This window comes from Musa acuminata, chromosome BXJ3-9 (genome assembly GCF_036884655.1).
Source record: "Musa acuminata AAA Group cultivar baxijiao chromosome BXJ3-9, Cavendish_Baxijiao_AAA, whole genome shotgun sequence".
In the NCBI taxonomy this organism is placed as follows: Eukaryota; Viridiplantae; Streptophyta; class Magnoliopsida; order Zingiberales; family Musaceae; genus Musa; species Musa acuminata.
Window position 1 is genome coordinate 4,921,160 of NC_088357.1, and position 24,434 is coordinate 4,945,593.

The 24,434-nt window shown below is 37.1% G+C and overlaps 3 protein-coding genes across 3 annotated transcripts; all 3 read left to right on the plus strand.

Moving 5' to 3' along the window:
• Window positions 1-828: 828 nt before the first annotated feature.
• Window positions 829-3,730, plus strand: LOC135648480 (uncharacterized). The gene is made up of 3 exons (XM_065166225.1): window positions 829-2,037; window positions 3,038-3,119; window positions 3,377-3,730. Exons 1-3 carry the CDS (start codon window positions 1,298-1,300, stop codon window positions 3,587-3,589), a joined length of 1,035 nt encoding a protein of 344 aa, XP_065022297.1. The 5' UTR covers window positions 829-1,297; the 3' UTR covers window positions 3,590-3,730.
• Window positions 3,731-5,655: 1,925 nt separating this feature from the next.
• Window positions 5,656-9,308, plus strand: LOC103997197 (cytochrome b-c1 complex subunit 7-2, mitochondrial-like). Its single transcript, XM_009418366.3, has 4 exons — window positions 5,656-5,819; window positions 5,926-6,083; window positions 8,122-8,169; window positions 8,999-9,308. The coding sequence occupies exons 1-4, from the start codon at window positions 5,723-5,725 to the stop codon at window positions 9,065-9,067; spliced, it is 372 nt and encodes a 123-aa protein (XP_009416641.2). The 5' UTR covers window positions 5,656-5,722; the 3' UTR covers window positions 9,068-9,308.
• Window positions 9,309-10,313: 1,005 nt separating this feature from the next.
• LOC103997198 (exocyst complex component 5) lies at window positions 10,314-24,351 on the plus strand. Its single transcript, XM_009418369.3, has 25 exons — window positions 10,314-10,463; window positions 10,562-10,761; window positions 10,855-11,082; window positions 11,165-11,239; window positions 12,494-12,595; window positions 12,778-12,828; window positions 12,921-13,026; window positions 15,231-15,350; window positions 15,442-15,533; window positions 16,844-17,012; window positions 17,097-17,173; window positions 17,274-17,372; window positions 17,465-17,555; window positions 18,221-18,306; window positions 18,411-18,584; window positions 19,446-19,499; window positions 19,584-19,712; window positions 19,822-19,914; window positions 19,996-20,136; window positions 21,219-21,316; window positions 21,395-21,479; window positions 22,133-22,191; window positions 23,530-23,628; window positions 23,705-23,788; window positions 23,913-24,351. The coding sequence occupies exons 2-25, from the start codon at window positions 10,699-10,701 to the stop codon at window positions 23,986-23,988; spliced, it is 2,451 nt and encodes an 816-aa protein (XP_009416644.1). The 5' UTR covers window positions 10,314-10,463; window positions 10,562-10,698; the 3' UTR covers window positions 23,989-24,351.
• Window positions 24,352-24,434: the final 83 nt, after the last annotated feature.

Genomic DNA, 24,434 nt, shown 5'->3' on the forward strand with positions numbered 1-24,434 from the left:
ACTATACTGACACATGATATATAGGAGTGTATCGTTCGCATCGACCTTCTATTAGATTGGTCTGTACTCCCGTACCGAGTGATACGTCGTAATACATTACGATGAATCTTGATCGTAATATAATTTAAAATATATTATTAAAAACTTTAATTAGAAGAAGCGAGATAATTCGTATTACCAATAGTAGGAGAAATCTAAAAAAAATATTGAAACTATAATAAAAAAAATTAATTAAGAATATTGTCTATTTATGAAGTTGGACAATATTTGTAATGTTATGGCTTGTTGTTGTTGTGTTACTATTTAAGGGATACAAGTACCAAAATGTTGATGATGGAAGGGTATGCATGTAATTTTCTGCCGATTCTAAAACCACTGGATCCACTGCACTCACCACTGCTGCTTGGGACCTTTCTGTCAGATGGCCTATTTCTTCCATCTTAGTTCTAGTAAAAGCTATCCACAGGGATGGAAGGAGGAGAAGAATTGCCAGCTTGCAGAGTCAGTGTGCACGTTATGCAAGCATCTGATGTTTCACCAAACATGTCCTCCTCGATCATGGAGTTCGATGGCAATGAATGAATGAATGTTGATTTTGCAGCTTATGATCGTTCTTAGTTGAGATACGATATGAGAAGCTGATGCTGTAGTAGGTATATTCTTTGTATGATTACTTGGTGTTATCTGCGTAATATCATGAAGAAAAATATGATATTGATTGAAATCTTGGCTTACAACACTGTTTTCCAAGCTGTAGTTCTCGGCATGGTGGATGCCAATGGAGAATGGGGACAAGAGCCATGGAGACAGTACAGTTGGCTGCTATAATATTTTGCTCAGTCTCACGTTGCTGCAGCAGCAGGTTTCAGAGAGATTCTTCCTCCTCCCTTGAGAGCCTCCTCCGTCACCTGCTTTCCTACTGTGAGAAAGGTTGCCATTTCCAAGGTGGTATCATTCCTTCTTTCCACTCCTCCACTGGATCTATCTCTTCACTTCCATTCCCTTGGCCCGTTTCCCGGAACTCACACCCATGCCTCCTTCCCAAGCAGCCTCCTTTGTCATCTCCGGCTCGAACAGATCTTTAGATCTTGCTCTGTGGCTGTGACTTGGGATGTGGTATGCTAAGCTGCACTCGATTTTGAGCTGCAGTTGCGGGTACAAGTAGAATGAGCTCGTTCTCTTAGCTTACTTGTGAGCGGATCTGAGCTACCATGGTTTCCGTTCCTTGATGTGAAGATTTGGTTGAAGGGATCGGATAGTGTTCGATGTGCCGTCCATCGCACTGGTTTCTGAGACAATGAGGCCTATGGATAAGCCCTGCGCCAACGCATACAGCTTTGAGTTCCACGATGGCGCCGTCGCCAACAACGCTCTTCACCGCCGGAAGGTGTTGGGGTCGCGCAGCAAGCCGACCCCTTCGAAGTGGGACGATGCCCAGAAGTGGCTGGTGGGGCTGTCCGGCAGCGGAGATCACAAACATGCGGTGAGCAAGCCGAGGAACTCGAACGCCGACGACAGAAGGCTGCTCTCGTCCTTGTCCCAGCGAGGAAGGGACTCCTGCAGCAGCGCTGACGGAACCTTGGAGTACGACATAGTGCTCGCGGTCACTGCTCAGGAAGACGAAGGGGAAACGAAGAAGATAGACTGCAGTGAGGCGCTCTGGCGGACGAACAAGCCGATCGAGGACTCGTCCATGGTGGTCAGATCGGTGTGTCTGAGGGACGCAGGCACGGAGATGACGCCCATAGCGAGCAAAGAGCCATCGAGGACCGGCACGCCACTGCGAGCGACGACTCCGGTGTCGAAGAGTCCGATCTCTTCGAGGTCGTCCACCCCGGAAAGATGCCGGCGGCACGACGGCTATCAAGCAGGGATGAGGAGTGCGGAGAGGATTGGCTGGCCTTATGGAGGGGAAGCAGAGGTCGACGGTGGCAAGTTCTCTGAGATCAATGGCTCAGAGCAAGGTAGGAGTTCGAGCTCGCTGGAGTCCCGAGCCATGGCATGGGATGAGGCAGAACGCGCAAAGTACATGGCCAGGTAACTGTGACTGGTTTGCTGCTGCTCGTGTTCTTCCTCGTTTGCTTTGATCCTGCTCTGTGGCATTGCAATGAAACATGAAGCATTCTCCTGCCTTTGTCCTGCATTTGTAAGGAGTTTGATGCATACTACATTTGAGCATCTACTGTGAAATCATAATTGATTGTTCTTTGGATAAATCTAAATAGTTGTTGATTTAGGCTTAGAGAAATATTGTGAGAATTCTTGCATCGAAGAAGAAGGAAAACAGGGCAATCGGACATCGACGCAACCCAAAAGCTTAAACTAAAGCTCGCGATGCAGCATAGAACAACATAACATTAGAATGCAACATTGATCTCAGAGAACTGCAATTCACGTATATATGTTGAACCGCAATTGTATTACACTTGACGGCATTGGGTTTTGTTGCCTGGTCTATATGATTCACATATATACGTTGAATGCAACATTAGGATGCTTGGCTGCATCCTAAGAGATGAAAGAACTGCAATTCTCATCATCCAAATTTTGTGCGATCTCTAATGAAGCTGGTGGATGTGTTACATTCGCAAAGCATGAATGCGAACTATTTCTTCATGTTATTTAGGAAATATTTTGCACAATAAAGTTGCAAGTCATAATTATTTTAGGTCAATGGCATGGATCTTTTGCCGTTGTTGAGATATGTAAGAAACTAAGTATTTTGCAGAACATGCCCAAATATTTCTCTTCTACATGTTGAGAGTCCCAAAACAGTAAGTCCCAACTATTTGAGGTTGGCCGCATGAATTGTTTACCGCTATTGAGATCCGTAAAAAGCTAATTTTTTTGCAAAACAAGAAAAACTATTTCTCTTCTACATGTTAAGAGTCCTTTCTCTTCTAGTGCTCAGATGCATATTGTACATTGTTATACTAGAAAAAATAGTGATTCTGCTGCTTTGTCTGCGACAACGCATCTGCTATTAGCATCTCATTATTTCTACTTGTTGAAATGATTTTGTGTTATGCATCTTCAGATATAAGCGTGAAGAGGTGAAGATACAAGCATGGGAAAATCATGAGAAAAGAAAAGCTGAAATGGTGATGAGGAGAATGGAGGTATAAAACAAGCATATTTTCTCCCCTTCTTTTTTATTTTCCTCATGGAAGTTTTTGTCTTAGAAAACCTTATGGTTATAGTTGAGGTTACTTCAAATTGTCAGAGTTGGAGACATGAGGCATCTGTCTTGATACCTCTATAAATATAATTCTTGGACAGTAATTAAACTAAAACACATGCTTGGCACGATACGGTAACTTGCGCATTTTCTTTTATTCTCTATGAGATAATTCTGGATAATTTTCATTGCTTGTAGGTTAAGGCAGAAAGAATTAAATCACGAGCTCAAGAAAAATATGCAAACAAGTTGGCGGCAGCACGAAGAATGGCTGAGGAGAAGCGTGCCAGTGCGGAGGTCAAACTGAATGAGCGTGCCGCAATGACTTCTGAAAGAGCAGATTACATTAGGAGGACAGGGCACTTGCCATCCTCAATTTTCTCCTTCAAGTTGCCTTCTCTTTGCAATTGAGGGCCATCGGATGTATTGTAGGAGCCGGTGCTTTAGGTGTTACTGCATTACTTCTACTCTTGCACTGACTGTATCAACTGATGTTCATCATAATTTCTATTTCTTAAGAGAAATGCATTCCATATGTATCTTCTTTTTGCTCTCAACCTTAAAAATAAGAAGAAAAAAAATCTTCTTGAATTTGATATATTTTGGCAGTATCGATGCCATTCAAATCCAATGTATGAGACCAACCAATACGAGGTCAAAGAAGGGTCATTCTTCTTCACTGCTCATAGGTCAAGGCAAGAAGAATCAGATTGCAAGCTCAAGAAAAATTAGCATAAAAGTGGGCGGTGGCACGAAGAGTGGGACAGAAGCGTGCCAAATCGGAGGCCAAACTGACCGAGCGTGCCAGAGGTAACTCCCTGAGTGCAGATTACATTAGTAGGACAGGAACACTTACCATCCTCTTCTTTCTCCTTCAAGTTGCCATTGCCTTTGTAGTTGAGGGAACTACGACTTTGATCCTGCTCTTGCACTAACTGTATCAACTGATGTTCTTCCATGGTTTGTATTATGAGAAAAAGCATTCAGTGGATCTTCTGTTTGCTTTCATCTCCAGCATTTCGTAGAATGATAGTGACACATCTATCTTCTTCTTCTGAACCAATAACTAGTTTTGTGCCTGCTTGAAATTGATACATCTTACTAGTATCACTGCCATCTTATAGGTGCTATATCCATATAAATTATTTGTACTCTTCTTACCAAAGATGACAAATTGCAGCAAATATCATCTTCAAGTTGCTGGCATTTCATGTGCGCTTCAACCCTATACATGGTTATCGATGATCCTTTCTAACTTTAACTCCTTACTATGCCAATACTAGTTCGACTCCGACACCCAAAAATGCTTTGCATATTCATCTAACACGAATACAAACTACTAGTTCAACTTTGATACCTAGAATACTTGGTAGATTCATCTGATACAAATATAAACTACAATCTGATTAAGATTTGAGGTGGAAAATATTATGAGTGTCATGCCACAATAGCATTGTGACGATATCTATTTTATCTGAAAGAACACAATGATGAATCTTCCAATTATCCAAGAAAAATAGGGTTGAGAAATGTTTTTTTTTTTTGAAGGAAAACTTTGGATCTATTTTGGTAAATAAATCATGCTACTATTCTTTGAATTTTTGGGAAATTTTTTAATTTAATTTCCAAACTTAACTTCCTTCATTTTTTTAATGTTTTGATTAAGACTTGCTCATAACTTCTATAAATAAACTTCGACAAATTATTCCAGCATAATTATCAATGAATAATATTGCTTGGCAGATCAAAACACTGAATTGCTCAACATGCCCCAAATGTTTTTTTTTTCCTGAGTTATATTTGATTCAGATGATAAATTTTCTCATTTACATTGAATTACAACTAATACTTAAATTCTATCATGCAATGACACAAAATTTTTGAAGATATATAACTATTAACAGTACAATTTACTCTTCTCTAGATAAATATTCCTCTAAATTTGATGCATAATGCATAGGGAATATTCCTTCAAACTAATATTTAAAATACTACATGGCAACTATCAATTGTAGAATTAATGAGATCCATAAAAAATAAACAAATATTTTACATATATATGTAATATTAAATTCAAAGTGATATTTAATATTAAAAAAAATAAAAAATAAAAATTTAATATTGCATATATATATATATATTTAATATTAAACCATAAAAAATAAAAAAAAATATTTTACATATATATTTAATATTACACACACACACACATCCACAAATTGAAGTCTTTTACACTTCATTATTTATTTTATGAATCTAACATTTTCCTGAAAATTCTGAAAATTCTAATACGAGGATTTTTTTTAAGATCACAGGACGTATGAAAAAGCACAAACATATATTACTCGTAAATCGAAACCACTATCTTCCTAACTATTACTTAACTTCGGGTCGGGTCATATGGGTTCGGTTTATACCCGATCCTTATTGAACCCGTAAATGATCGTTACTATAAATATAAAACCCAAGTGAATGCTCCTCTTCTCGCTGTAGACGCGGAGGGATCGAGAACTCGAGCGGTGAAAGCGAAGGTCTCGGTGATCGATGGCGTCGTCGTTGATGCAGTGGCTGATCAATCCCCGCCGCAACTGGTTCGCCGCCCAGCACTACAAGGCCCTCTGCAATCGCCTCAAGAAATACGGTGATCCCACCATCCCTTGGCCCCTTCTTGGTTAGGGTTTCTGTCTTGGATTTTTGGATCTGCTCCGATTGATCTTGTTCTTTCCCTTTTCCCCCCTCTGGTCTAGGGCTGCGGTACGAAGATCTGTACGATCCGTTGTACGATTTGGACATCAAGGTGGCCCTGGCGCGGCTGCCGCGCGAGGTGGTGGACGCCAGGAACCAGCGTCTTAAGCGCGCCATTGATCTCTCCACGAAGCACGAGTACCTTCCCGAGGACTTGCAGGTGGCACCGGATCTTATTATAATCTCTTTAAGCTATTTGTGGTGACTATATGATTGTTTCGAGGGTGTGGTCATTTGAATGCGTGATGGACCGAGCAGATTAGTTATGGTTTTTAGGTGACATGAAATGGATGTGGTTTCGGGACTTTAGGCTGCTTGGAGTCTGACATTGGGCAATGATCTCGTGTTGATTTGTAGTTAGGCTGAGGGTTGAATTGCTTTTCTATTGACGCCGCTGGAATTAGATATAATATGAAAACCATAGAGATGGTCTTCTGGTGTGTGTTTGTCGGGGTGATATTGGATTTTAACCTGGAGGAACCTGGGACCGTAGTGTTTTAGAATTACTTTCAATTGATGACATTGCATTTTATTGCTGATGACTTGGGGCAATATATATTATATGCATGCTGAAAGTCTTTTACCTATTTCCTTTTTCACTTATGATTATCTTTGTTCTAGCCGGAACAGACTATACTTGGTGGTGTCAGGGAACACGTCTGTATGTTAGCTAAGGAAGACAGTGTAAATTGTGGCACATGACAAGGCTTCAATTTTGAGAAGCTTATTTTGGATGAGCAAAACATGGGCAGCACCTATATTCAAACAAAAAGTTTTCTGTTGTCTTATCAGGATATTTGGGTGCCTATCCAGTTTTTAGTTATCCCTACTTAGCCTTTTTTTAATCGACATTTATTTTTTGAATTTTAAGGGGGATCATGATCAACCATGAAACTTTGAGGATACTGAGAAGAACATGCTTATTCAACAAGAGAGGTGTAAAACATTCAAACGCGTTATTAGAAAGGAGATGACTTTATAGGCTTAGGCTTATTGTTTAAAATAAGAAATTTAGATATTTGAGAATATAATCTAATTACAAGGTAATTTTAGACACAAGAATTGTTAAATTTGTATCAAATTTGAAAATATGACCTACCTCGCACAAGATGTAGTTCTTTTGGGAAGAAAATGTCGTTGGTTATTATTTGGAATTGGTTGTGCTGTGGCATCAGCATAACACTTACGCTGTTTGCTTTTGCTTGTTACTAAAGGAATTGCCAGTGCATGAAACTCCTACCAACGCTGGGAGGGTCACATTACCTTGCTCTTGCAAGCGGGGTGTTTTTCTTTCTAACTTTTTGTTTTGTTACTTGAAGATTGGTCACCTGGTTCAAAAGGGAGAAAACTTATCGAGGCACTAAACTCAGCGTCATATTAAAAATCAAAATGATCCATAACTTGTTTTCCACATATATAATTATTTGCTTTTGCTTGTTGTCATATTAGGAAAGCAGTCTCATCCTTGTTTATCATTACAATAATGTGACATTTGAGGCCTATAATATGCACTTGACATGAGCCTTCTCATGTCTTGGTGAGATATCCTGTTGCAAAATTTCATTAACTAGTAACAGAGGATTTTTGCAGTTGTCAAGAATGTTTTACTAGATTATTCATAATATCTTGGAGAACTACATCCATTTCCTTGGTTGAACATGAATACACAAAAGGATGGGATGCTATATAATTCTTATGCTTGGTAAGTATCAATGGTTGATTGACTATATATTATCGACTATATCTTAAATTGTTCCACGTTTGCACTAATTTTATTGTACAACACTTCCAGTCCTTGCTAGAGATATTGATATGTTAGCACCATTAGATGTAAGAACTTCTTCCTATAATTACATGGTGTATATACTCTCACTTGTAAGCGATGCAGAACGATGACTCTTTTATTGGTGATGCCTGCAAAATTTGTTTTGTTATTCACAGTTTCTTTTGGCTTTGTTCATGATGTAAAACTTCTATATTCTTTTTGCTACTCTTCTCCTGGCTCGTAAATTAGCTCGAATTACATATTTCCATCTATACAAAAAATCATTATTACATTCTTAATTATCCGGGATGGATCATTTGACCTTTAAGTAGGTAGTCTAGACTCATAGGTAATTCATGTCTAGTAATGTACCATAATTTCTTATTCGAGATTTACCTTGATTACCATTTGTAACAAAATTTTGTCTTTGCAGGCATTGCAAACACCTTTTAGAAGCTATCTTAAAGATATGCTGGCTCTCGTGAGTATTTCTTATGAACAAATCTTGTTCTCTCTCTTTTATATACTTTATAGACATGTAAAATCTTATTTCTCTTTGATGCTTATTGACGTGTAGTTCAACTAGTATGTTGCACCGTCACTTTATTTGTCTATTACTTGCTTCTTATCTTATCCCATAAGTTCCAAAGAAGTCTTTCTTCTATAATTCGTGATACACTACATGTGATTGAGAGTGCTACCTGGGTAGGGAAGGGGAAGATATCTAAACCATATTCTAGGTCTACATGATATTAAGTGGTTGCTCTAGTCATTTAACAAGGGCCTTTCTCCCCTCTGTACTGCCACCTGACTAGTGGCCTGAGATATTCTCCCACCTCCGAGTCCGTTCCATCACCTCTTCATTCTTGGTTTTAGACTCAGTTTTTGTTGCCAATCTTGGTCATAAATTAGGTAACATAATCATGTTGCATTTAAAGGCCATTCTTCTCGTCATCTTTTTTTCCCCTTAGTTTCTTTATGTGAATTTGTGATTCTGCTTTTTATTGTGTTTCTTTAATCATTCTTTTGAGTTATCCTCAACAGCCAACATGATGTTTTCTTGTTGTGTTTTCTATAGTCAAGAACGTCTTTTATTCCTTTTAGGTAATATATTCTCTTGTGTCATCCGCCACAGCCATGTCTTTCTAATTGTAATATATATACATAACTTTTCTTTTTTGTGTTGGTAATATGTTTAGCATTTTTGGTAATATATGTTCTTAAGTAAATAGCCTCTTTATGGTTCTATTTTAGTTTTCGGCTTGTCAGAGTTCTGCATTAAATCAAACGAAAATGTGGTTGCTTTGCAGGTGAAAAAAGAGAATGCAGAGCGTGAGGCATTAGGTGCCCTCCCTCTCTATCAGCGCAGTTTTCCATAAAATACCCAACAAGGTTATACCCTTCCCTGGCCACGAAACTATAATGAAATAAGCCTGACAAGTGACATTGGAGGCTGTTAGTGGTTTATGCAACCTTTTTCCATGAAATTTTGTTGGGTTGACTTTCCATGTTCACATTCTTAAATCATTTTATGGCTGTGATAGTCATGGTAGCACTTATAAATTCAAACCCTTGTGGTAAATTTGTTTTTAATCACATTGTTGTGAGTTTGTTTTGACATGGTGGTGATATCTTAAAGAGTTTTCACAAAGATGATGGTATGTTTGCTGTTATCTTCTGGGTGTTGCCGAGTGCTAGAGGTGTGGGCTACATATCTCACCGATATGTTCTCGCTGGGAATTAATTGAGGTCCTAGTTATTACAGTGTTCCGTGAAGTTTTAGTTAAATCGAGGTTTCGTTGGGTTTTTTTACAGTGTCAAGTAATTTACAGTGTTCAGAGTTCACTGATAGTTGTTTGATTGGAGCCGTCTTTTATAAGAGATTTGACGTGATACAATTGGATTTATTTCGAAATCTTATTTCATACATCCGTTATGATCATGATAGTGGAAGAGGTACATCTATGGAGGAATAACGTGGAGCATGCCACCTTCGCTTTCTTGTGAGGTTAGTAGATATGACAAATATGATCGAGTCAGGAACACGACTCGGTCATAACTAAATATATTTATTATATAAATCATAGTACATGCATTCCTTCAAATATTAACATCCTTTAGGTATGCCTGCCACTATAGTTAATTTTAGTTTAATCATTTCTAATCATTAGTTTGTTTAAACTCAAATAGCATGTAAAAAAAAAAAAAAATCTAACATATTCCTAATATATTTTACCGTCATGATGAGTTTTTATAATATTATATATAGATTAGAGTTTCAACTAATAAACGATAGCTTAGAGATTGCTTATATGTCAAATTCAAACTTAAGGGCGAATAATATGATTTTCGATGGATAAATATGTATGTTGTTTTATGAAAAAAAATAATGCATATAGGTAGTTACTTACTGTTATTGGGCTGACGAATTTGATGGGTTGGGACTTACGAGCCAACTACGCTTAATACATTATCATTCAGGAATAATTTAGAAAAATGAAATTACTTTTGTACTTAATCTATTGTTTCAGATATTATATATATATATATTTACCATTTTACTATTAATTTAAATTTAATAGCGCGTGGCAGCCGGGTAGAAAGTAAAAGCCAACAGTTGCGGCCGGAAGCCGTCCTGCGCTTCCGCTCTTCATTCAGCCCGTCTCTGTTAAAAAGCCACCCTCTTCGCCTGTCCACCGATAACAGCATCAGATCGACCGCCGAGCTGCGGAAGAAACGACGGCCGGCTCGCCCTCGCACGACCTTGGCGCCAAGGTAGATCTTGAACCCTAACCCACGCTTCCCTTTGAAGCCTTCGAGTCGTTCTTGCGCCCGTCCTTCGCTTCATCTTCCCCTAGGCTACAATCTTCCAGAGCGGCAAGATAGATCTCGAGTTTTGATCGACGCTTCCTCCATCCGCTGCCTCCATTCGAACCCTTCGGCTCATTCTTGAAACCTTCGGATCATTCTTGTACCCTCGAATTCCTCATCTCCTGGATTTCCATCTCCAATGGGATCACCCAAGGCATCGGCGGGTACTCTCCCTCTCATCCTGGACATCGACGATTTCAAGGTATTCCCTTTGCATTTTTAGGATCTTTCTGCTCGGTGGAGCACGGATTTCGTCATCTTCTTTCGCGGTTGATTTGTTTCTGGGGAACTGTAGGGAGATTTCTCGTTTGATGCGTTGTTTGGAAATTTGGTGAACGAACTTCTCCCCTCGTTCCAAGAAGACGATGCCGATGGCGCGGATGGCGGAGGAGGGCAGGACGCCCTGTCGAATGGCCCTATGCGAGGGCTGCAGGGGACGGCGATTCCGATGTTCCCGGCGGTGGAGGATCTCCTCGCGCTTTTCAAGGATTCTTGCAAGGAGTTGGTTGATCTCCGGCAGCAGGTTCTTTATCAACCAAGGTTTTTGGTGTCAAATGTTGATTTTGTTTTCCGCTAAGTGCTAAATACATGCACTTTGGTTGAAGATCGATGGAAGACTCCAGAATCTGAAGAAGGAAGTTGAGGTCCAAGATGCAAAGCACCGTAAGACGCTTGCTGAGGTTAGCACAACATGCTTTTAGTTATAGGTGATCATGGAGTAAATAACTCTTGTGAATGGAATTCGATCGAAAGGTTTTATATCATTTGAAGATTTGTGCCTATTTACTGTAAATCTTGCGTTTTAGAAACAACTTTTAGCAAGTATTTTCAGATTACCTAAACTTTGGACTTTGGGACCTTCCAAGGAAAGATAAATTATGAATACCAGTCTTTATTATTGGCACTTGTGGTCATCAGTAGAGTTAAGGGCATGGATCATCTGTTGATTCTTTGGTGTAGGGCTGTGAGTGGATGATTGACAGGGTATGGAAATATGGTAGCACAAATATAACTTGTCATACTAGACTTTCATCTTGAGCTAAAAGTGCATTATGACAATGGAAGGGAAGAATAACACATCACTTTAGCATACAGTTGTATGAGTATAAGAGTGTTACCTCATGCAACGTCAGGAGTATCTTTCCTTTTTCTTGTTGCACATAATAGTTGTATATACTGCTGAAACAGGATGTCTTCCTTGGCATTCTGGTACTCATGTTTGCTTATTGGAAGCAGGCCTTTCTACATAAGTTATCTCATGCTGATTGATGGTCACTACCTTTTACATCCCTGTCTGAACATGCTGTTTTGCTTGTCTCTTGCAGTATGCTTCTAAAGGTTATTGTGATTCTTCAACGTCAAAACTTCAAAATTACCCTCTTGTGATTCCATCATATCCCCTTTTTTCTCTTTAGGTGTTTCATGCAGATCTGTGATGCGAAGTCTCTTTCATCTGACTATTGATTAATATGAAAAACAGGTATTTAAACATGTAGATTTAACTAAGAGTGCATATGCTACCTGTCCTTCAATTGAGAGTAAAATCTGAAAAAAAAACATTTACTTATATACTCAACTCCTTGTTCTTCTAGAGTCCAGCATTGATTTTTTAGGTGGGTTATGTGGCCAATTATAGCTACTCTTATCACTGCTTGTTGGACAAGTTGAAATCCCTTGTCACCTTCCAAAATGCTCGATCTAGTATTGCTTGCATGTAAGAATGTGATACTTGTCTATTTTCTTTCGATAACAAAGTTGGGCATGAATGTTTGTGATTTTTTTTTTCTTCTTGCCATCTACCACATAAAATGAATTATTATCTTTCCCCACTATATTAGGAACAACTTGGTTAAGCTATATAAGTTGATCTTTATGGAAGCAATGAGCACTAGTATTTCATATATTTCTGCTTACTTTTTTCTTCATTGTTTCAGCTTGAAAAAGGGGTAGATGGTCTACATCAAAGCTTTCAGAGACTGGACTCCAGAATTTCTAGTGTGGGACAAACTGCTGCCAAAATTGGGGACCATCTGCAGGTAAAGTTTTTGCGTAGGGTAATAAATGAAGGAGCATTACTTGGGACGATGCTGCTTCTCTTACACATGCTTATGTTGCAACAGAGATTTATGTCCAAAGAAGTTCTTAGTCTGTGCATGCTTGAAGGCAATCATAGCTTGCAATTCACTGAATTTTTATTTATTCTATTTTTGATTGTTAGAGTGCAGATTCTCAGAGAAAAACTGCTAGTCAGACCATTGAGCTTATTAAGGTAATGAAGCAATTACTTGAGGCTATTTATTTTTTCTTCTGTTTCCATTTTCTGCTAACCGAGTTCAGTTTAATTTTTCAAAAAAATTACAGTACTTGATGGAGTTCAACAGCAGTCCTGGTGACCTTATGGAACTTTCACCTTTGTTTTCTGATGACAGTCGTGTTGCTGAGGCTGCTTCAATTGCTCAGAAATTGCGTAAGTTATCATTTTCTCTATCTTATGGGTCTTCATCCTTTTCTAATTTCTTTATTTATACAAACTTGTACTTCATTAGATATCATAATTTATATGACTAGTTAATTATAGACCAAGGGTGCTAAGATTGCTCCATAGCAACCTATGCATCAAAATTTGAACCACAGTAATGATCTTCAGATCTGTGGATTCATATCTGCATACATCTGACCCTAGTTCAGTATTGGATTTTTTTAGTTTAATATTTTGTTTTTCTTTGAACATTTATTCTTTGCCATTTACCATTGGTTTACTGCTGTATCTTTTTGTTAGAGATCACCTGTTCACATGCATAGCTCCTTGGGTATTCTTGACTAGGTGTGGAAATGGAATCCTAGTCACCTTTCTTTTTCCTCTCATTAGACAAAATAATGGTAGATATACTTGTTATGATTGATTTCCAATGTCTCTTTATATAATAAAGTGAGTGCTGGTGAAACTGCTCAATAAACCTGCATTTTTTTTCTGACCATTTTTGTTTCAGGAATTTAGAATTGCCAATTACTAAATTGTGCTAGATTTATTGTTATTTTGTTGCTATAATGACTACACAGTCAATTGAGGAAAGAAATCCAAATGAAATTAGCTTCCTTATTAGCAGTTACGAATATAGTTAAACTGATCTAGATCTTCCTCAGTGTACAGAGAGCTCTACAAAGTGTTTGGTGTGGCAGGACTTAGATGAGTTCAATCAGGAGCGTGAACTAAAAGATATAATGCATCCAAGACATTGTATTCATTTTCGGTTTTGTTGATGTACCAAGCCCTTGCTTGTAGCCTTTTACCTTGTTTGACTTCTATTTTGTTGGACCGGATGGAATCATTTTTAGGGAATGGACTAGCATATCCCTTAGGAAAGACTGGTGGTACTTTTGGAAGGGTCAGTAAAAAAAGACTGGCGGATAAAGTCAGTTTTCTTTTGAATGACAGGTTTGCAGATGACAAGTAATGGATAGAGGACTTTGTATCGAAGCAATCAACTTTTTACAATATGTTTGCTTGTCAAGAAGTTGTTTATGTTGCATGGCAAACAAGATTAAAAAAAAAGTACACTTGACTAGGATGGATTCTTGCTCATGTTCATTATGGGAGAGCTTAACATAGATTTCCAGTTATATAAATATAGTGGTTGTAAGAATTGCTATGGCATGCTTGCCCAAGATCATTATTGAGGTCTTGTTGAAAATTTTTTGGAAAACTGAGATTAGTTATGAAGGGGTTGGAGGGGCATGGGTGTCTAATAAATTCCTGTTTTCGTATTGGTTAGAAGAAAAGTAGTAGTAGTTGATTTAAGGACCTTAAATGATGAATCTTATGCTACCAAATGTTTTGAAACAATTGTGCAAATGATCTTGTTGCTTGCATTACCTGTTATATTGGTTACGTGAAATGCTGTATTCCCATGGATATAGGTACAAAGGACTGGAAATACTTGGTATTAGAAAGTAGGTTATATTCTTAATGGTTGTATTTGGAGATTTTACTATCCTTGCATTACTAAATACTAAAGACGAAATGGATTAGAGAGGTGGTAATTGTGAATTGTGATTGCCTTTTGGAAGTTGACACAGTAAAGCTACAATCCTAACTTATTATGAGCATGAAATAAATACAGAAAACAAAAGATGAAAGAGAAAATACAAGGCAAGAAACTCAAAGAACAAGATTGCTCAAGTGAAGGATAGATCTTTGTACTGAAGACACTTGAAATTTCCTATCATAGAGGCCCAAAATAATTTACTAAAATAATTCCTCTTCAACTTTTAATCATTGAAGGATTCTGTTGACAATATGGGCGGGGTGTCTGATGATCTTAAGATTCTGTTGTTCTTTTTCTTTACACGACACAACAGAGAAGGAGAACAATCCTGCCATTTCGAGGTGAAATCAGATCCTTCAGGAGTCCCAGATGTCCAAGATGGAATGATTAGGCGCCGGCATATATTTATCATGGCTCCTTTATAGGTTAATGGTGGTTTCTGTGTGGAATTGACTTCCATTAACTATTTGGATATATATATATATATATATATATATATATATATATATATATATATATATATATATCTGTGTGTGTGTACATATACATATACATATATACACATATAGTCATTTGTGGTTATTTGCCCTCTTAGTTATCTGGCAACTTTTGTTGTAAATGATAGGATCATTTGCTGAGGAGGATGTTGGAACACATGGAATTAATATGCCATCAGCAGTGGGTGCTGCAAATGCTAGCAGGGGTCTCGAAGTTGCAGTTGGAAATCTTCAAGACTATTGTAATGGTAGGCTTTGGAAGTACATGGTTTTCTGATAAGTATTTCATGTTCCTTCCATTCTTTTAGATATTCACATAGATATCTTTTTCTTGTTTAGAGTTGGAGAACAGATTGTTATCAAGATTTGATGCAGCATCACAGAGGCGAGAATTGTCTACGATGGCAGAATGCGCCAAGATATTATCTCAGGTATGTAGCTTTTGCTGATATGGTATGGCTGGTAACATTGTGTTTTGACTTTTGTGGATGGCAGGTTTAGGTAGTTCCTTATGGGTTTGGGTTGCAAATGGGTTCACATGATTAAACCCAATTATTGATTTGGTGGAGTTTGGATTTAGGATTTTGACAACAGGAATTTGAATTAACCCAATTAATAATCAGTTTGATGCATTAATCTCTCGGCTTTTGCATACCGTTTTAATTGTATCATGCCTGAATCTTCTGAATGAGTCAAATTGTGTAGTTACTGGGCTTATCAGATTGTTCATGTCAAATTTCAGGTTTTGTGAGCAGGTCAAATCTCAAAAAATTAGTTTTCTCAACCTTAATTTGATCTGATGAACCTCTTCATTAAAAAGGTTACATAGATTGGCTGAGATCACACATATCTTTAGGTCGGTTGAGGTAGCTTTTGGCTTAATTATTATATGGGTTGGGTTTGTGTTAAAAGTCCTATTCTAGTATATGCATTTCATCGGAACACAAACTATACATAACTCATTGACTCCACTAGCACAAACCATCAAGCCCATGTTTTATGTTTGGACTAATGGAATTAATTCAGTTTGAAAAATCTAGAAAATATATATTTCTGGTTTGTTTTAATTTTTAATTTTTTTTGAAATCAGGTTGAATTGTATAATGCATCTATAGATAACCATCTATGTTACTGTTATTGTATTTTATTTATTCTAAAATTTTATTTCTAATTATAAGTCATATGCTTTCTTTTCTTCATCTTCTACATACTCTCAAGCAGGGTCTGCAGTACCGAACTATACCGTCCAGTACGGGCGGTATGTACCGGTCCGACAGGTTGCCGGTACACGGACCGTCGGTTACCGGTTCGAGTGCACTGTAGCACTGTAACAGTGCTACAGTACTCGGCACACCTGAGTGTACCGCTCAGTACATCTGGGTATACTGCTCGGTATACCGTACCGTACCGATACCGAGCACATGTCAAAATATCGGTACGGTACGGTATTGCGAATCTTGCTCTCAAGTCTCAAGTGTCATCTTTTTATGTTTTTACAATTCTCATTTTTCTTGATAATTCTTTCTGTGTCTTCTTTGGAAGTTTTACTTTCATCGAGCATGCTCCTGTTACTCTCATCTATATATGGTTTTATATCATGCTTATTTACTGATTTACCAGAGACTTCATTGAAGCTAAAACTGTAAATTAGAGATTATTATTTTGCAAAACTCAAGTATATCTATGTTTGCTGAAGTTACAGCGTTTCTCTAATGAAAGACTTTTATAACTTCATGTGCAGTTTAACAGGGGGACTAGTGCCATGCAACATTATGTAGCTTCACGACCTATGTTTATCGATGTAGAGGTTATGAACACAGATATCAATTTAGTTCTTGGTGACCAGGGTTTACAAGCTGGTCCTAGTAACATTGCACGTGGCCTTTCTACATTATACAAAGAAATAACAGGTTGTAATTGACCCACTCCAACTAAATTTTAAACAATTGGCTGACATTTTTTTCATAGTTTGTATTTGTTGACTTTGATTACAGACACTGTGAGAAAAGAGGCAGCAACGATAATGGCTGTTTTTCCATCACCTAACGATGTCATGTCAATTCTTGTGCAGGTATATAATTGGAAGTCTGTAAATCCTCATTAATGCTGAAGCAAGTTGCAATTTTGGACGTGTAAGACAACTAATTTATGTTCATTTGTCTGTGTCTCAGCGGGTTCTAGAGCAGCGAGTAAGTACAATTCTGGACAGGTTATTAGAAAAGCCATCCCTTGTGAATTTACCTCCTGTCAATCAGGGTGGCCTTCTTCTGGTAAGATGTGCTGATAGATTGTGCATTTCAATTAGATATTAGAAGCACTAAGAATCTCATATTAATTTCTGGTGTTTGAATTGGATCTGCAGTATTTAAGAATATTTGCTGTGGCATATGAGAAAACAGAAGATCTTGCTAAAGAATTACAATCTGTTGGCTGCGGTGACTTGGATGCTGAAGGTATATACAATAGAATAAGTATCATAAATTCATCTGATTCACTTTTCTTCTACTATCTGAATGAGTCGTTGCTAGTCTTCTGGGTTAATGCTTTTAGTTACTACTTGCTAGTAAATACTATTTTAAGCCTTAAGTTCTATTACAACATGCATAATTCACAAAAAATTATTTCAACAATATAAACACTAGTAGAGAAGCTACAAACACATATCAACCTTCAGGGGAAAGATAGACATCGACTGCGAGTTGAGGGTTGGTTAGGTTGGGATTAGATAGGAGAATGAGGCTTATGCTTGGGCTATAAATGCGTATTTATAGGGACTGGTCAAGATCAGCTGTCCGTTTTTATGCGATGGGTTTATGATACAGAGACATTATTTTGTTTGGTTTGGGTTGAATTAGGTTTTAGCTAGATAAACCGAGATTGGATCAATTTTTCGGTTTTTTTCATTCTTTAAATCTTAGTAACTCAGTGAATCTGTTTTTGGTCAGTCTAAATGCTTAGCCACAATCAGAATGATGCTGTTGGCTTAAAATCTTTTATTTTGAGCTCAAGCTCATATAATAGATGTTCTCAAGATTCAGTATTCCTTAATAAGTAGTTCATATTATTTTACAATTTGTTGGAGATCACACTACTCGAGTATTTTATCCTATCTTATCAGGTCTCACGGAGTCGCTGTTTCTTCCACACAAAGACGAGTATCCAGAATATGAGCAAGCATCCCTACAACAGCTGTATCAGTCGAAGGTTTAATTTCATATGTGCTAATAGAAAATTATTATTCTGTTTCAATATTTTTCGTTTTACGATTGTAGTACATAAATACTGGCTGCTTTGACCTTGTGCTGCAGATGGACGAGTTGCGTGCAGAAGCTCAGCAACAATCTGAATCAACTGGGACAATCTCACGTACAAAAGCAGCGATAAGTCCATCTGCAAGCCAACAGATATCAGTTACTATAGTAACTGAGTTTGTGCGGTGGAATGAGGAAGCAATATCTAGATGTACTTTATTCTCTTCACAGGTTAGCACTAGTTTGTCCCTTAAAAACTCACTCCAACATTTTGGTTTTAAGTATATAGTTGGTGATAGCTGATAGAGATTTGACTTAATGGATATTGGTATTTACTATTTTTTCCAAATTTTGTATTTTAGTTGTCTTTTAACATATTTTTAAGTGTATTAGCAAACAATATTTGTTGGTCAGCCATGATGATCTAGAATCTGTTCTAGCATTTCGTAATTTATGTCCATCTTTTGTGCATGTCCTATAGCATTTTGTGCAACACGTATAACAAAGCGAAGACTGTGTTTGAAGGTAAACAAGACATGCCAATGATTCTGTGGCATCCCATCATCCTTAATGGTTACTTATCTTTTGTTATGGGATTCTTATCCAAATTTTGAAAAATATCATGAGAGAAAGAATAAGAATTGAAGGTTTTATGATTATGGTTTCCCAAGAGGTAGTACCCGACTACCTGTTACATGGTTATGATAAATTTTGTCCAGGGGTTGTTTTCAGTTAAAGAGGACTAACATCATAATTACCAATGAATAGTGGAAGAGGGCTTTCATTTTGAGTCTTCTCACTTATCTTGAAAATTTTAGGATGTTTCCATAGCACATGCTTGGTAGATAAATGTTTCATTAGACGGGTAGTGATCGCCCTGAGTTCTTATTTGGAACAAGATTACTATTGGTATATAACCTTGGTAAAAGTCAAGGGATGCTGATGACTCACTTGTTAAAGGATGTGAGGTGCAAAAGGTTAAAGTTGCAGATTTTTTTTCTTCTAACATGCTTAATAACAAGAAGCATGTGTTTAACATGCATTTCTTTGATTTGTTCATTTAGCTAATTGTTGGATAACACTGTTTTGCAGCCCACTATCCTTGCAGGTAATGTGAGATCGGTGTTTGCCTGCTTATTGGGACAAGTAAGTTTGGGACAAATAATCATATTTACTATGCTGACTTATCTCCTTTTAATTTGTTTTATTATAATGCTGAATTCTTTATAGGTTAGCCAGTATTTAACTGAAGGACTTGAGCGGGCCAGAGAGAGTTTAAATGAGGCTGCAGCTTTAAGGGATAGATTTGTTATTGGAGCAAGTGTCAGCAGAAGAGTGGCTGCAGCAGCTGCTTCTGCCGTATGGTTATTCTACATTTATCTTTCTTCCTCATGCTGACCTTTTTGTATATTGACATCGATACAATTTGCATGCAATCGTAAGGCTAGCATATTGTGAACAATTACAGGCTGAGGCTGCTGCTGCTGCTGGTGAGAGTAGTTTCAGATCATTCATGATTGCTGTGCAACGGTGTGCTAGTAGTGTGGCAATACTCCAGCAAGTAAACCATCCAGAAACATCTTTACTGTTTATTATACTATGTACAACTGACATTACCACTAACAATTGCTGTCTTTTTTAGTATTTTTCAAATACTATTTCTCGGCTCTTACCACCTGATGCTCATGCGGCGTCTCTTGAAGAGATGGGCACAGCTGTCTCTAGTGTAGAGGGTGCTGCTCAGAAGGGTCTTCAACAGTGTATTGAAACTGTCATGGCTGAGGTCAGTATTTGTAGTCTTATTTCTTTCTTTTCCCTGTATCGTAGTTGAAACATCCACCTTTCTCTTTATTTCTTTGGAACACTGCTTTGATCATGAGAGTATTAGGTTGTTAAGGTATTAAATAAAACACGGGTAGAACCGATTTTGGTAGAATGGATGTCAAATATATTACAAAAACTAAAGCCAGATCGTGCCATTTGTGGCCAGATTTAGATGGAAGTCGTCTATTTCACTTATTTCTTATAACATAAATCCATGATTCTAAAGATGCTTAATTTTTTTAGAACCTGGGGTGTATTTTGGACTGAGGTAATCACACTCAAACTCATTAGAATATATAGTTTTGATTTGTTTATTTTAATTAGCTTGCATTCAAATTGTTAAATGTCAATCTAACTTAAGTGCAGGTTGGATTTTGGATAAACAATCGGGCTGCCAAATGTAACCTAAAATTTACATCTCTTGAGTTCAGATTAATTATTTCAAGATTGAAGTAATTAGTAATGTAAGATAATAGGAGGTGCAAGCACAGAATTCCCAGTTACTAAAGGATTTTGTCAGGTATTAAGTTTATATCATTACATTTTTTTTCAATGGACAAATTTACTAGGAAGATTCACGTTAGAGCTCATAGTTTATGTTGTTTATTGGTGACATATTCTGATTAGTCATAGTAAGGACAACCTGGTTTGGGTGCTGGTTCCTGGTTGGACTGCCAAATACCAATCGGCATATATACCGGTCCAACCAGTTTTTAAAATCATGGTGTGTCTAACACCATCCTTGATCAACAAAAGATTTGGATGCTTAGACTTTTGCAACTTAATACTGTCAACCTACTCTTCATACTCTACTAATATCAAGATGTGCAAAATATAGGATGGTGTAAACTCAAAGCAATTTGTTGCCACATCAGAGTACCTTGGCAGTACTTATGCCACATCAGAGTTATATGTTTCCCTTATTGGCGATCCTTTTTCTTGCTAATTTTTCCTAATTTTACATGTAAAGTTTGTTAATTCTCAAATTCCAGGTGGATGCTACTATCTGGGTTTTATCAGTTCTGTATATACCTTTTGCAGGTTGAGCGATTGCTGTCCGCAGAACAAAAGACTACAGACTACCGTACTCCTGATGATGGAAATGCTCCAGACCATCGACCAACAAATGCGTGCATAAGGTGCATTTGAGTTTATTTTGCTCGACATTTGGGTAGTAACTCATGTATCACTAATGTGTTCAATGGGGACATCTTCAGAGTCGTAGCCTACTTGTCTCGTGTGCTTGAGTCTGCATTCAGTGCTCTAGAAGGTCTCAACAAGCAGTCATTTTTGACAGACCTGGTAAGCTTACATATGTAAAAATCTTTGGTTATGAATCTTTAATTGTTGTTACATGTTATCGACTGACTAATTGGTAAATTACACAATTGTAGTTGTCAAAGAATGATAAGTACTCTGTCCTCATTAATTATGCTGGATATCCAATCTCATGTCTGTGTGTCTCACATCTGTTAAGTTGAGTTTATCCTTTTTTTTCTGCCTTAGAAAAAATAATTTGCACTTCTGATATAGTTGAATATCCAGATGGTAGAAATCTCTCCTTAACTATTTAAACCTGGTGCATATATTCATTGTGCTACTGGAGCATTTTGAGGACCAGCATGTAACATATTAGAAATGGGATAATTAGCTAACCAGTAGTCATCTACTGATAGCCGTGCCTACATAACCATATTATAGGAGTGAATTCTACCAGACGTACTATTAAACAGACATGGAAATGCAATACATTGAATGTTGATCATGTATTTGTTCTCGAGATCAACAAATAAGTTTTTCTGATTGTAGCCTGCTCAATTTTGCTATTCATCATACATCAGCATATGCCTATGTTATATTCTTGATTATCAGAAATTTTACTATTGTTAATGCATGAGAAACTGGCCCCACATTTAGTGGATATTGACTTATTGAATGGAATTCTGTAACTTCAGGGGAATCGCTTGCACAAGGGGCTGATTAACCATTGGCAGAAGTTTACTTTTAGTGCAAGGTAACCATTTAAGTTACTTTTGATTACGTCAGTATTACCAGAAAATATTCTTCAAAAATGTCCTTTATTCTTATTATATTGGAACTTAGTGTGATTTGCAAATGCTTATAGTAAAGCCTACCGAAAAGTGTGACCATCCTCATTAAAAGTTTATAATCTCACCAGAGCAAATGCAAGTCGATGTAATAACAGGATCATAAAATTCACCATTTGGACTTTTTTTAAACAAAATTGATACTTGTTGATTGTGCATTGAGAGGATTTCTTTTTGCAATGATGATGTCATCATGTATCATTTACTTATCATGACATCGGATCCTGTGTGTCATTTTTGTGAAGAAACTGTCCTTTTTATGGTTATTCTAATGACTGTATTTTTGACCAATGTATAAGATTTACTTCTTTCCAGTTACTTTGTAATGGATAACATATATTTGTTTAAGGCATGCCGCTGTTATATTACTATATATTTATTTGTGCAAAGCACAAACTAGGCTATAATTCTGATGTTAATATTGAAATGGTTTAAAAATCAATGGTAATTTATTTGATATAGAACAGATATCAACAAAAGAATCTGAACCTGAGTAGAAAAATAGGTCCTTTGCATTTTTTTTAATAAAGAACCTAGGTTTTGTCCAAGCCTGTCTCTGCCTACGAGTATAGAAAATGAGCACTTAAACAAGGTTATCTTGATGAACTGATGTTACAATGAAAATTCAAGTTAAGAGAAGCCTCAAATCAAAATAGCAGCGTAATGTTCATTTCTTTGCCATCATAGTTAAGATTATTGATTGCATGAAAACATGTTTTTCAGGTCGACAAAGGGGGCCATTAACAGACCTCCTTGAAACTATATGTATATTGTCTTGGTAATAACACTGCTTGATTTTACCCCACAAAAATGTTTGCAAGTAGAAGTAGCCAACACTAAATCTGTTGAAGCACTTCATCTTTCTGTAGTTTGTATAAGTGCATTAGTCATTCAACTTTTTCGAATAAACTAGAATTTCTTCATAGGTTGGAATTCAGTTGTATTCTTGTTTCTCATCCTACCATTTTGTTTAAAATACTATGTTAACCTGATTGATTACCTTACAATGTGACACCATCAATTATTTCTCTTTTGAATGAGTGTTTCTTAATGTAACTGTGCCTCTGATTCAGCTATATAAGTTGGGTTTTCATGATTTTTAATAAGTTTTTTTTTTACTAAAGTTTTCTAGTTTTCTTAAGAGGAAGAAAAAAGAAGCCAACAGAATATGATATAAATCAAAATTCTGCATTTGATGCTTTTGTGAATCACCTGTGGTTCTCATATTGAACACTCACTCACAGTGGTGGGCTGCGGCTGAAACGTGACATCACAGAGTATGGGGAGTTCGTTCGCAGCTTCAGTGCTCCTTCCATTGATGAAAATTTTGAATTGTTGGGCATGTATGTAATTTCATCCACATCATTTATTATTTGCTGGAAGTGTAGATCATACAATCTAACATACGATCGTTTACAGAGTGGCAAATGTCTTCATTGTGGCACCCGAAAGCCTTGCTTCCCTGTTTGAGGGTACACCAAGCATCAGGAAAGATGCATTGAGGTATCCACCACCAGCTTTTTTGTCATTACAAACCTTTTCTAAGCAACCTAAAAATTTTGTTCACCGTCAAAATAAGATGGGTTTGACTTTTTTTAATGATCTTTCTCTTTTTGACTTTTTTCAGGTTCATTCAACTTAGAGATGACTTCAAGACTGCTAAAATCTCATCCATGCTCAACAGCTTGAAGACGGACTCATAGTTTCAATAGAACAAAAGCAGTAGCACAAAGAGTCACTCAGTTTGTAGAATCGGAGCAAATGGAAGCTGCCACATTTGGAAGTTCTGGCTGTCGGGAGTGTCCACTACTATCAGGTGGTCGTGGATTCTCACTAGTGTTCATGAATTAGAAAACTATTTCCTTCCAGTATTTTGTTGTAATTAATTTTGCCCACTTCGTGTTAGTTTTGCATTACAACGAATAGACGTCATTTCTTTTAACTGATGTTTGCACTATTGTTTGAGTGGATAACGTGCAATAGATGTCATTTCTTTTAACTGATGTCACAAAACAACAGGACATGAAAGGGCATATGCAAAAAGAAGATAGTGGAGATTGATGTTTTGACTGGTGTTTTCTTGTAACTGATGTCACAAAACAACAGGACATCAGTTATAACTGATGTTTTGTTGTTATTCCCACTTCCA

Coding starts and splice junctions, on each gene's coding strand:
- LOC135648480 (XM_065166225.1), top strand. CDS start 1,298: ATGAGGCCTATGGATAAGCCCTGCGCCAACGCATACAGCTTTGAGTTC. Junction 2,038..3,037: donor CGCGCAAAGTACATGGCCAG/GTAACTGTGACT, acceptor ATGCATCTTCAG/ATATAAGCGTGAAGAGGTGA. Junction 3,120..3,376: donor TGGTGATGAGGAGAATGGAG/GTATAAAACAAG, acceptor CATTGCTTGTAG/GTTAAGGCAGAAAGAATTAA.
- LOC103997197 (XM_009418366.3), top strand. CDS start 5,723: ATGGCGTCGTCGTTGATGCAGTGGCTGATCAATCCCCGCCGCAACTGG. Junction 5,820..5,925: donor CAATCGCCTCAAGAAATACG/GTGATCCCACCA, acceptor CCTCTGGTCTAG/GGCTGCGGTACGAAGATCTG. Junction 8,170..8,998: donor TTAAAGATATGCTGGCTCTC/GTGAGTATTTCT, acceptor GTTGCTTTGCAG/GTGAAAAAAGAGAATGCAGA.
- LOC103997198 (XM_009418369.3), top strand. CDS start 10,699: ATGGGATCACCCAAGGCATCGGCGGGTACTCTCCCTCTCATCCTGGAC. Junction 13,027..15,230: donor TTCAATTGCTCAGAAATTGC/GTAAGTTATCAT, acceptor TGTAAATGATAG/GATCATTTGCTGAGGAGGAT. Junction 20,137..21,218: donor TTGAAACTGTCATGGCTGAG/GTCAGTATTTGT, acceptor TACCTTTTGCAG/GTTGAGCGATTGCTGTCCGC.